Consider the following 13,389-nt stretch of genomic DNA (forward strand, 5'->3'; position numbering starts at 1 on the left):
AAAATACTGGCTTTATCTATTCAACCTCCCTCCGCAAACAAACAAGGATTCAGCAGTTCAGTGGCTCTTCTTTGGAGACCCTGATAGTTCTGCATACACTTGCAGGGGCCTGGTCCAGCCAGCCAGGCAGGGAGTGGTAATCATAGGGCATGACACTGTGGAAAAAGCAGCTGATGGCACAGAGTACCCCTATGTACAGGGTGGCCCTGCCAGCCAATCCCCCCAGAAGAGGGATGGGGCTGCAAGGCAACTGGCCCCATCGCCGCCAGCAGGGCCTTGATGCCCACCTGAACTGAGGCAGGGACCTGCCACCGCCATGTGGCACCCAGTGCTCCCTCCACTCGCATGCCATGGTGACACCATGTGAACCTGAGTCCCCACGCCAGCACTTATGGGGCACCCGTCGGCTCCACCACAGAAACGGCATGCACCCGGGCCGTGCCGCCTCTTACCCACAGGCACATGATGTCTCCGCTCCACAAATGCCTCTTCAGAGAGAAAACCCAACTGAAGCAAAACCTGCTCTCTGCAAGGTGGGGGCTGCACACAGCAGGAGCGCCAACACTGCCCTGTCTCATCACCAGGTGACTGCCCCATCCGGAGAAACGTGTGTGCCGCTGCGCTGCTGGTAAAGGTGCGAGCAGTCTGGTGCTTCATCTCTGACAGCACCAGTGATCTAGTGCCACAGGCTGTTAGAGCACTAGCGGGACACTTCAGAAGAAGGCTCACCTGCCAGCAAGGGCTCCTGCCAGGGATGACAGGGCAGCACAGGAGGTGGTTTCAAAGTGGGATCAGAGCTACCTGAAACCCTCCCACCCCCCTCAGCTCACAGGCCTGTGCACACTCAGAGCTTCTCCAGGGCCAGGCAGCCACACACGTGAAACACCTGGCAGCTCCAGTGTGCTTCTGGGCCAATGTTCTTCTCACAGATGCTCCCTTGCTACACAGGTGGTCTTGCCTGAGAAACCTCCCTGCCACCATTGCAGACCGAAGCCGAACAGAACTCTCACACAACCCACGACCAACCCTGCTCTCAAATTCTGTGCTGCATGCAGGATTGAGTCCCAATACTGAGCACGCTTGTGTGCATGAACACTTTGTCTTCACCCCCTGGCAACTAACGTGCAACACAAGCAGAGTCAGTGGTTCAGGAAGAGGTGACCTCACTCTCCTGAGGCCTCTGTAGCTCAAGGCACAACAGGAGAATCCCTCACCTCCAAGCACACAAAGGCGAGGATCTCCATGGTGCTCTCTCCAAATGGCAGCAGCACCTGGCAGCTGCCTGCAACCACAGTAACACTTTGTGGAACACCATGTGAAGTTATTCTGTACTGCTCCCTGCAGAAGCAGCTCCTCTCCCCCCGCTGTTTCCCTTTTAGGGGAAATCACCCTGGGCAACACACCAGGTCTGAAAGGAAGACAAATCCTGACACTCAGCACATTGCAGATGCTGCATCACATGTTTCAGCCTGCGCACAGACACTAACACCATCTCTACCATCCCACATCCAAGTTCATGACGGCCCAACCCAGGTGCCGGGCAAGGACACACAGCATCACGTCCTGTTCTTCACCGTTCCTCAAACTGTTTTACTTTGTGCACACACAGCACTTTACAAACCTGACCGTGTCTCTGTGTGTGCACACATATGTACACACACAGGTACCCCCACACACCTACACCTATACACACAGCGCTGCACAGACCAGTCTTTACACACGCCTGGTTCCTTACCCCAGCAATTCCTGCCCTTGGGGGTTCCGTGTGTTTCATGGACTGATCTGGAACAACCTCTACCACGGCCACCTTCACCTCAGCCCCAGCTCAACTATGGACCACAGCGTTCCTGTCCCCAGGAGGAGAAGCACATATTGAACACGTGCAAGAAAAAACCTCCAGACGGCAATGGGCAGCAGCCACGCTGGGCATTGAGATCCCTCCCTCCTTCTTGTAGAGACTTAGGGGCTGATGAACTTCACAGCATGCCCCTCAAAGAGTGAGAGGACATGGTGGTCACCTACCAGAACTAAGAGATCCAGGAAGTCCTTATCTCCTTTGGACCCACCCAGGGTTATGGAGACATAATGTACCGGAAAAATGCATAAGTGGTTTAAAGTTTCTATCATAAAAAAACTAACTATCCAAGCATTGAAAAGTACATGAAAAAATGCAGTTTTGTCTGCAATCGTGTTCCTAGTTGCCTATATACAAGAGACATGGGATCTTTTTCTCTACTATTTTTTAAAAATAATATACCCAAATTCTTATCTTGTTAATATGGCTCTTGGAAGTCCTCTTACCTGAACTACCTGAATTTAACTTACTGCTCCCGAAAAATTAATGCAATATCCATTACGGCTGGAAGAATAACCTGGGAACGCAGTTTCAAAAGCTGATTCAAAACAGGAAATTTAAATGCCAAAAGAAAGGGGGCAGGGATGTGGGGGGACATCACGCCACCACAAGTTATCTCTGTAGTACACCAATACTAAAGAACTCAGTTAGAACAGAAGTAGCAAACAAAATACCATAAAATATATCCTCCTCAGCTATATTTTGAGGAGCAGTCATGAGGACAGCTGACTTAGTTAAACGAGATTACAGATATCAGGGTACAAAGGTTATACTGAAGGTAGTCTTCCACTTACACCTGAACGCACTCCCATCCCTACAGCTAGCAGTAATGCAGGAGAGTCGCAACACAGCAACGACAACAGTAACACACTGATATACTAGTAGAAAGCTACACAGATCCAAGTGGCTTCTGAAGCTTTTTTGAAATTCTTTTTCGTGGCCAGTTGCTGTAAGGCCAGGTCATTCAGCAGTGATGACACCAGCCCGGCAGCTCGGTGCCTCCACAAGGGAGGATACTTCAAGGAAACTCAGCCCGAGAAGCCTGTGAGTGAGTCACGGGGCATCGCTCAAACCAGCCTTCCCGGCACCACAACTGAAACGTTTTTCGAGATGCTTAAAACAGACTGCTAGCCTCCAGTTGTAAACCGGTCCCTGTGCTGCGGATTATCGCTCCGGCTAACTAAAAAAGGAAGTGAGGAGAGTTTCCCGGCTAAGAAGGATCAGCTCCCCAACAGCCACACAAGACTACAAACACAACCCTGTGGAGCGTAAGTTCCCTCCGAAGGCACAAAGTCGTCACTAAACCGCTGAAGCCGGGGCACTTTCTCTGTCGCTGCCGCCGAGGAGAAGCAGTTTCCCGCTGACAGCCAGAGCCTGGCCCTCCGCACTGCCTCTCCCCCCAGCCCGGCAGGGCTCCGCTACTTCCTTACCACCACCTCAACCCAGGGGCTTTCAGACACCAGCCAAAGCCGCTTCCGCTGTCGCTGCCGCCGCCGCGGGCCGGGCCGGGCCGGGCCGAGCCGAACGCCCCCGGCAGCTGCAGGCGGCGGGAGCAACAACGGTGCCCGCTCGCCCCGCGGCCCGTGAGCGGCCGCGGCCACGCCCCGCCCAACCACCGCCAGCGGCCCCGCCCCCGCCCCCGCCCGCACCACCCCGCGCGCATGCGCCGCGCGGCCGTGCCCGCTCCGGCCCCGCCAGAGCCGGTCAGCCGCGCGTGCGCATCAGCCACCCCCCTCTCACCCCCTCCCCCCCCGCCCAACCCGCGGGACCCGCCCCAGGGGCCGCGCGGCTGACGGGCGGAGCCATCTTGGGGCTGCCGGGGTGGGGACCCTCCGCCCCGCCCCGCCCCGCCCCAGTTCACCGTGTCCTCCTCCCGTGGGGGAGGTGAAACCTCCGTCCTGCTACAAGGCAGCTGCTGAAGTCACGTTTTTGAGGGAGAGACTGAAGAAGGGCAGTTAAGTGTGTCTCTTCTACAGAGAACACAGCTTTTAAATTAATCCAATTAGTTGCATCAATTTTTAAGTACTGAAAAATTTGCTGAACTTAATTCTATAGTTGGCACCTGTACAAAACCACTGCACAGGGGTACCCCGTGTCAAGGAGGGTCTGGAGACTGGTGGGTGTTTGGGCATCCCCTGAGGCCTGTCCAGGCCAGGATCCGGGATGCACTGTGGGCCGGGCTGTGCCAGGCCGCTGCTGAGCTCCGCGTGCTCCGGGTCTGCACGGGCACCTCCAGCAATGCTGTGTACTTGAAACGGTCAGAACCCACAGGCTTGTCTTTGGTTGTGTTGTCCAGTATTCCAAACACATGGCTGAGCTGCGGAACCTCAGATGGGGTGTGCCTGCAAAGGGGGCTGCCAGTCATTACCACCAAGCTATGGTGGCAGCCTTCTTCTGGCACAACTGTGACAGCCTCCAGCGACTGCTTCCCTTTGGAGTCCAATGTTCTCTGACTAGGCTTTTTCAGATCTCCACAGATGGAGGGTCAGTACAAAGTTTAGTGATTTGAGGCTGTTTGTATTTACAAGTGTTTTCAATTTAGTAGAATGATGGAGTAGTTACTGTATAAATACATATTACATTTAACAAACTACTGGATTTCCAGCATACTGTGGAATCACAATATAGCTGTGAATCTCGTTACTCGTCTCTAAAACATGCTTATTTTCACAACACTCTCTGTTCCCAGTTGCCAGGAAGGGATATATGGGATGTCCTTTGTTCATTCCTTTTGACTTTTTTGTGCTTATTGTTGGGATGGCCACATTTACACTCCCTATCCTGGCCTGCTTGAGTTTATTGCTGTGGGGTCTGCAATGTGAGGTCTGTGTCCCATCTCTTCTCACTATATGCCTGTATTCTGCCTTTCTCTTAAGACAGAGACAGACAGTTATACAACTGGTCTTTATGCTTAGCTTGCTCTGTCTGAAACAGGTATCTTCTGATTTGTTCTGGTATTGAAATGTTTGGCTTATTTTGCAACAGTTGTGGTCAGTCACTCCACTATTGTCCCATAAGGCTCAAGGACATGGAACCTCTTCTTACCTCCCCAGAGCATTCCTTCCCTGTGTCTGTGTGGTGGATAGCCAAGGGGTCCTTGAACTGGTCACAGCCCTTTTACTACAGCGGGAACTGAGAGCCTCTTTGATGTTGACGAGATGCTGCCAACTCTCCTGAAGCTCACTGTCCTGATGAAGATAAGGAGATACAACCCGCACAGTCAGGCCGCTACTGGGGACATACAGCTGTTTCTTTGTGAGTCACACCAGGCAGCTCCTCCATTAACTTAACCATCTTTTCCCAGTCCTCATGCAGCATGGATGCCTAGAACCTGTGCCAGGGCCTGCAGCCAAACCTTCTCTGCTCCTGCAGGAGCAGGCAATGTGCACCTGGAGTCCCCAGCTGCCCAGAAGGAGGAAGGCAAGCAGCTTCAAGGCTTCTTCACACCATGGCAAGAGGTGGCTGTAACTTCAGCACTGGGAAGGAGCATGGGATCAAATCCATAGTGCCAGCAAGATGGTCAGAAAACAGAGATGAGCAGGCAGAAGAGCCAAAGGAAAGGGTGGAGGAGAGTGTCAGGATGCTCGCTAGCAAGCCACAAAAAAGCCAAAAGGCTTTGAAACTTGTGAGGAAGGCCAGCAAGTTCCAATACTGCAGAAGGACTGCAGCAAGAGCACCTGAAGGAACAAAGACAGAAACTACTAATCTGGAAGAAACAGTGGCCAAAGCAAGGCCAGAGGATGAGAGTCAGGGAACACACTGATGGATGTTGGACACTCAGGGCACGAAGTCAGGGACAAAAGACATAGAGAGGCCCATGTGCCGGAAAGAGTGAGGGAGCAGCCATTTCCTTGTTTCCCCAGATTGTGAGAGGTCTGCGTCTTGCACCCCAGAAGCTTCTTTCTCATGTGCTCCTCAAAATGTCTGTGGATAGAAATTGGCCTGAACTAGGTATCTGCAGGGTGCAGCTCAACTCTACTTTTAATATGTCCAGTCAAGACTTCCCCCGTGTCCATATATGCTTAGTGCAACTTGGTCCTCAAGTCCAAACAAAATCTTAGGGAAAGAGGGAAAGGGTTATGTTTCTTAAATGTGAAATAATGCTCTTCTGTTCCTTCAAGGCCTGTCTGCACAGTAATCGTAGTGAAGCCCTGGGCATAGAGTAGAAGCTTAACGCTTTCACCACCTGTTCTGAATGCTTTGCTGTGAGATGACCACAAGATGGAGTGTAACCTGGGCAGACTGCTGAGGATGCTTGCAGCATGCAAACCTGAAGACCTGAAAGGCAGTTCAAGAATTTGCCCCTGGACATTTCTCAGCTGCTGATGAGTGAGCCACAGAGCTGGGACAGCTTGCCTTCAACCTGGTCTGAACCATGGTCTGGCAGCTGGTAGAGTTAGGGCTGGACAGGGACAGCTTGATGAGCTCTCTCACTATACTGATCTCTGGGCACCCGTCTGTTTGTGCAAGTTTATGCAACGTGGCTTGCTGCAGACTGAGCCTCATACAAGGAGCAGACAGAGACCACTGCCTGCCTAGAATAATTTTGTTACACTCACTGTGTTGTTTAGGCCTGTGTAGGCAGCTGATGAGCTGTGGAAGCCTGGGGGAGATCTCACTGTGTTGAGTAATATTGAGCCCTTACTACACAGGTTGTTCTGTATTTGCCCAGAATTTTAAAAGGCTTGCACATTCTCAGTAAATACACCAAAAAGTCAATAAATGCACAAAGGTTAAGGCAGGGTTTGGTTTGCAAAGGCAGCTGCTGTCCCTCTGCCAGTCTGAGCAGGTGAATGGATGTGCTCACCCAAGGCAAAGTCTCTTGCAGGCTTGCACTTCCGGGATTGTGAGACAAAAAGCCAGACAAACGAGTTTCACAACACTGACCTTATGTGCCTTGGTAATCAGGTACACCACCAGCATCGGGCCTGTTAGGAAGTTTCTCCTATGAGAAAGGCACTTGACGCAACTGTGTGAGAAGCTTCTTCTTCCAGCCCCCTAAGCCCACCATGGCTGTTGGACAAACAGCAAACATTTAGCATTAAAATATATAGCACTTATGTAGCTTCTAGTAATATACATTAACCATTTCCCTTGGACCTCAGAAGCACACAGGACTGAAAACTGCACCTACTGCAGTGCAGGTATTGAAAACTGCTGTCAGTGACAGTGCTGTACTAGTTGCCCAATTTCCCATAGTGCTGCAGCATTTGTGAGATTCCCTGACCATCTCAGCATGGAGCAATTCACAGGCGGGTGCAGAAGAGGACATTGAATGCTTTTTATGATTGAAGCTTTAATAACAAGTTGAGACCTACACATTTGTCCAACACGTGACATCCTCACAAAGAATGGGTTGAAGAGATAAGGACTTCCTTGGTCTTTTTCTTCTGGTAGGTGACCAACACATCCTCTCACTCTTTGGGGGCATGCTGTGAAGCTCTGTTCACCAGCCCGTAAGTCTCTGAAGGGAAGAGGGAAGGATTTGAATGCCCAGCATGGCTGCTGCCCATTGCCGTCTGGAGGTTTTTTCTTGCACGTGTTCAATATGTGCTTCTCCTCCTGGGGACAGGAACGCTGTGGTCCATAGTTGAGCTGGGGCTGAGGTGAAGGTGGCCGTGGTAGAGGTTGTTCCAGATCAGTCCGTGAAACACACGGAACCCCCAAGGGCAGGAATTGCTGGGGTAAGGAACCAGGCGTGTGTAAAGACTGGTCTGTGCAGCGCTGTGTGTATAGGTGTAGGTGTGTGGGGGTACCTGTGTGTGTACATATGTGTGCACACACAGAGACACGGTCAGGTTTGTAAAGTGCTGTGTATGCGCAAAGTAAAACAGTTTGAGGAACGGTGAAGAACAGGACGTGATGCTGTGTGTCCTTGCCCGGCACCTGGGTTGGGCCGTCATGAACTTGGATGTGGGATGGTAGAGATGGTGTTAGTGTCTGTGCGCAGGCTGAAACATGTGGTGCAGCATCTGCAATGTGCTGAGTGTCAGGATTTGTCTTCCTTTCGGACCTGGTGTGTCGCCCAGGGTGATTTCCCGTAAAAAGGGAACCACTGATTCTGCTTGTGTTCTGCGTTAGTTGCTGGGGGGTGAAGACAAGATGTTCATGTACATAAACGTGCTCAGTGTTGAAACTGACCCTGCATGCAGCAAGGCTTTGAGAGCAGGGCTGGTCCCAGGTTGTGAGCTGAGGTAAGCAGGAGGGTTTCAGGTAGCTCTGACCCTGCCTTGAAACCACCTCCTGTGCTGCCCTGCCATCCGAGGCAAGAGCCCTTTCTGGCAGGTTTCTGCCACCATTATGAGTTGCCATTCTGTTCAGTGTCACAAACCCTGTTTCCTTTGTACCAGGAAGTGTTCAGATATAAAAATACATACATTTATATACAATGCATACAATCTGTACATAGCTAGACAGATATGTATAAAGGCATCTATTGCATTTTGGCATTTTGATTTATACATAGATAAATTAATTATGTATATACTGATAGAGTCACATGCATTCAATATTTATAATTGTAAATGCAAAGGTATAAAGTGGATAAACGTGTCTTTATTGAGCTAATGTAACAATTAAATATGAATAAAATGTAATTAAACAAATGTAAAAGGCAGATTCAGACCCTCCCCTTTGCCTGGCTTCAGAAAAAGCGTTAACCTATCAGGGGAGCACCTAAGAGTTGGCATGGAGAGGTTAGGACATGCCCAAGGGCTATGAACCTCTCTGAGGTGGCCAGCCTGTGGAGTCTGTTGTGTTGGTTTGCGATTGAAGGAAGCAGGACAGTGTTATAAAGTGAGATGCTGGGCCTCTGGGATGGGAATGTGAAACCAGGCTGTTCTCCAGTGGGGCCAAAGCTGTCACACCAAAGCTGTGTGGTGATGTTGCTGCTTCCTGGACCCAGGCGGGAGCTGCTGTGGCCAGTGCAATAGGAAGCAGAAGGAGGTTTGTGTGGAGGTGACAGGCTGCGTGTTCAGGGCCGTGACTGTCTGCAGGCAGCTGCTGTTTACCTCTTGCCTGCCTTCTCTGCTGCAGCGTCAGTGTTTGTGGCTCTTCTCGACATGCTCGGCCCCAGCAGCTGCCCCACTGTGTTTGGGTGAAGGGAGATGAGGGCCGGAGCTGCAGTTTTGCTGGGTTAGCGGTATGTGCTGGTTTTCAGCCGCCTTTGAGCCTGTCTAATCCAGGTGGCTTACCCGTCTGCTGCCCCATCACTTCTCTTTCTGTGTTGTTTTCAGCCGCCCTGGGCCATCAGCTGATGGTGGGGAGAAAGCGTTTGCTGTTCCCTCATTGTGGCTGCGCTCAGTCCGCTGGAGCTGTGATTGTGGTGGTAATCCTCTGCAGGTCACTGGGCTGGCTTAGCAGTCAGCCTGGCATTGAAGGGAGATGGCAGCGGCTGCCGCTTCCATGGCGGCATAGCTGTGAAGCGGCATGGAGCAGAGTGAGGGCTTAATCCTGCCGTGGGGCCTGCTCTTTCTGGAATAACCCCCAGAAACCAGGCACCTGCAGCCCCTGTCACCTGCGTGAGTCCCGTGTGTGTCAGGCCTGGGTGCCAGAGGGGAGGTGAGGATGTGCTCAGAGCGCTGGTGAGAGCAGCATCCGCTTCAGCTTTTGTGCCCGCGAGCGCAGCCTTTCACTGATGGCTGGTAGCGCTGTCTCATAACCACCCCGCTGCCGGCAAAGTGCCCTTTGCAATGGCCGTGCTCTGCTGGTTGTGCTTTTGGGAAGTTCCCTGGCGTGCTGGTGGAGGGGGAGGCGCACCAGGGATGGGGAGACAGCCTTGGGGCTGCCGGGTGGATCTGCTGGGGCTTTGCTCTGGGGCAAGGCTCCTGTCGAGGGCAGGAGACACTCCTGGTGTCCATGGGCAGTGGGGCTGTGGTTGTAGCAGCAGCTGTGTGGCTGTGCCCAGGCAGAAACTTGGGGGAGCAAAGAGGCAGGTGGTGATGGCAGCAGGAGCCCACAGCTGTGAAGCTGAGGTGGGCGAGAGGAGAGCAGTGTTAAGAGCAGTGAGGAAGATGGAGGAGCCTGCAGTGGCCGTGTGAGGAGTGGAGGGTTTGGGGGTAGAGGTCGGGGAGGAGAGAAGTTCTGCGTGGGGCAGATGAGGGGAGGGAGGCTGGGGCCTCAGCAACAGCGGGGAGCCTTGAGATGGGCCTGTGTGCATCCCAGCTCCCAACCACATGAGTGTGGACTAAGCTGACCCTGTTCTTCTGCTCCCGAGTAAGCTGGGTGGAGTTGCAGTGGAGAATCACGTCACCAGCTCTGTGCTCTGTTTTGTTGAGGAGGCTGCTGCGCAGACAACAGAAGGGCCAAGCTTTCCAGCTGTCCAGGAGATATTCATTCTGCAGGACTTTCTACCTTAGCCCTCCCTTGAGCCAAGCACTGTGGGACCAAGCCCTCAGACCATGCAGACCCTGCTCCACCAGCTTCCCCATGCCTGTGCACCCAGGGGCCTGACCCTAGGAGTGCTGAGGTCTTTGCTCCTCACTTCCCTCCAAGCTGAGGCCCATGGTGTCTCTCTTGAGGTCGTGCCATCGCTGTCCACCACCATGCCCCTGTGCACAGTGCCACAGGGCCTGGCCTTTAGCCATGGTGGGGTCTGAATTTCAAGCACCTACTTGAATAGGAGAGCTACGAGTCTTACTCTTGAAGGCACGCAGGCCTTTGCTACCAAGGCTGCCCCTACTCTTGGCACACCGGGACCTGGCCCTGGAGCAGTGCTGGGCTTTGTTCCCCACTGCTGAGCACTGGGGCTTGGCCCTCATGGTGTGAAATGCCATGATCCCCTGTGCTGGGTGCTGTGGGGCCTGGCCCCGCTGACACTGTGAGACATGGTTCCCCCAGCCTACCTCAAGCCCAGCACCATGGGACCTGTGCCTTGGGCTGTCCTGTGTCCCTTTGCCGGCAGATTTCAGAGAGGTGAACTCCTTGTGCCAACATTTCCACTGCAGGTGATTATGTCCCTGTGCCCTTCTTCTGTGGGGCTGCTGGGGACAGGTGGGCCACCCCCAGCGCACAGCTTGAAAATGCTTCCTCTACAGGTATGTTCCCCTCCAGGGGGGAATGGCACCTGCAGAGTAACACCCCACACCTTGCTGCTCCTCCTCCCAGCATCACTGCATGCTCCTCTGGGGCTGGACCACCTCGCTACCCAACGAGACTCAGCAAGACCCACTGGTGACAAACTCTTCAGCAGCAACAGTCCTTGGCAGGGGCATGACAAGGCAGCAGCATTTGAGGATGCAACTGTGGGACAAGGCTCATCTGTTTCCACTGAGGTGCAGCCCTAGCACCCACTTTCTTTTTGGAGAGTGATCAGAAGTCCACGACATGCTCTTGATGCTGCATCATGTCATGACACAACTGCTGCTCCCAGCACAGGCACTGGGTATCTGGGAAACACCCCGTGGTGGGGATGGAGAAGCCAACATGGAGAACACAGCAGAGGGACCATCAAAGAAACCTCTGTAGACACTGGGAGAGCAGCCTCAGAAACCTGTGCCCTCAACACCCTACCTTACTGCCTTTTTTTCATCCCAAAACTGATGATAATTTCAGAGGAAGATGACTTTAGAAAAAATAGAACAAGCTTTTTTTTCCTACATGAAAAAACAGTTATACCACAAGCATCTTTGCATAACTATAGTACACAGTTTCTCTTAAAATAATTTTTAACCCACAGCAATAGCGCATGCAGTTGCTGAGGAGGGCTTCCTGGAAGACTTTACTTAATCAGAGGAGGGTTTTGCTATTTTCCATCAGAAAGCAAGAGGGCAGCAACCTCCAGTTGAACATTGAGTACAGTTAACTAGACAGCAAAATCATAAAGATGTGCCCAGCAGCAAATGGCCTTGTTTGTATATAAAAAAGAGTTGCCAGAACTAAGGCCCCTGTTTTACTAATGTGATACTTTAATGACACTGCTTTGTTTTGTGCCAACACTCAGCATAAAAATTGTCAGACTCCTGGGAAGATATTTATAATTAACAGAAAACAAGGCCGCTCCCTCTAACAGGCAGATGTGACTGAGACTTTGGACAGGTTTTAGCAGGCTATGGTTTAAAGTTTATGACCAGAGCTGCTGACACACCACAGTTACAAATTTAAAGAGATTTAAAAAAATACAATGTTCACTTATAACCCAAAGAAACCTGAAAAAACTATTAAAATGTTTCTAGAGAAGAGCAAATATGGCAAGCCATTGTACAGAGGAGCAACATAGGAGTAACAAGGAGTCATGGGAAGGGGATGGCTCATGAAGGTTTAGGAGAAGGATTGAGGTATCAGCAGGAGTCAAATGTTGGGAAGCTGAGGTGGAAAAGTGCAGAAAAAAACCTCGTCTCCTGTTCAACTGAAGCAGTTTCCTCTCCTGTAACGGGGCTCATGGAGGCTCTTCAGCTGTGGCATCCCCTAGGTGAGGTCTGTTTCCACACCTTTGTTGCAGATCTGCTGAGACTCTGTCAGACAGCCCCCTCAGCATACAGAACTTGCGTTGGGACAGGAAATATCAGGGTACCGCTGTGGGGACTGTGGTATATGACACTGAGAGTCGTAGGAGATGGTTGCTAGCACCTCTGCTCCATGTTTTGTAGAGGAGGCTGCTGCAGCAGAGGAGAGAATGCCAAGCTGTCTTGTTGTAACAGAGAGATGTGGGAGCAATACCTTTGGTGCAAGGTTGTGTAGTGGCCTTTGTGACTGGATTAATTTGTTTCAGTGTGGCCAATTTCAAGCAGGACTGGCAAGATCCATCCACAGCTGATGCCCTTGCTGCTGAGCATGTTTTGTGTCCCCAGAGCTGCTGTAGTTGCTTGTGCTTTGAGAATTGGAGGAGGGAAAGCTACTTTGAGCTAGGAGGTCTGACCTCAAAGCAGTGCCCAAATGAGCAGGGGTGTGAGCAGCATCCGCAGAAATCCTGGGCTCACACCAGCCTCACAGGTGGCCAGCACAGACTCAGGGCCACTGATCTAGCAGTGCTGCCAGCACTTCCTGTGAGAGTAGCAGAGCATTCACAGCACAAACTGGCTGAGGGAAGCTCTGAAGGTGACAGAGCTTGTCTCTGCCCCATTTCCCAGTCTAGGGTGAGGTGCTGTCTATGTGCAGTTTTTCTGGGTGTGTTTTCTGACACCCACCCTGACACCACTCTTATTACAAGGGCCCCATATTAAGTTAGTACGCAGCATTTGAAAAGACTTCACCACCCAGAGAGATTTCCCACATCCTCCAGGTACATGTATTTTAGCCACTGGACAGCCTGACTGGCTCCTGTAACTGGATATTTGAAATATGTGCTAGGTTGCAACGTGTGAAGGTTGAAAAGAAGCACACACAATGTGAAGAGCAGTTTGTTTTAGTGTGCCACAACACCACTAGGACCTGAAGAAAGAGTAAGCAGAAAACGCTACTTCATTTTCCCCAGTTAACACAGGGCAATTTTTCTTCCATTTTTAAGGCAAGCTAGTAAGCATAAAGCATGGTTAAATCAACTTCAGAGTTGTGTGTTTTGTGGGTTGGTTGTTTTTTCTTGTGTTTGTTTTTTCCCC

The 13,389-nt window shown here is 51.7% G+C and overlaps 1 protein-coding gene across 11 annotated transcripts in view; it reads right to left on the minus strand.

Moving 5' to 3' along the window:
• Window positions 1–3,448, minus strand: part of TDRD7 (tudor domain containing 7) — a 52,274-nt gene extending 48,826 nt beyond the window's left edge. For 4 of the 11 annotated variants that reach the window (XR_014186157.1, XR_014186158.1, XR_014186159.1 and 1 more), the window contains exon 1: window positions 453–3,343. Coding sequence is in view for 5 of the 11 variants with exons in the window: in XM_082074368.1 (XP_081930494.1) it covers window positions 453–578 (126 nt within the window). In the remaining 6 variants the exon portion in view is untranslated. Of the gene's footprint in view, window positions 1–452 lie in introns of all 11 variants that reach the window. The other 7 variants (XR_014186160.1, XR_014186161.1, XM_082074369.1 and 4 more) reach the window with 5 other exon arrangements.
• Window positions 3,449–13,389: the final 9,941 nt, after the last annotated feature.

This window comes from Streptopelia decaocto, assembly GCF_964273445.1.
Source record: "Streptopelia decaocto genome assembly, chromosome: Z".
Taxonomy (NCBI): Eukaryota; Metazoa; Chordata; class Aves; order Columbiformes; family Columbidae; genus Streptopelia; species Streptopelia decaocto.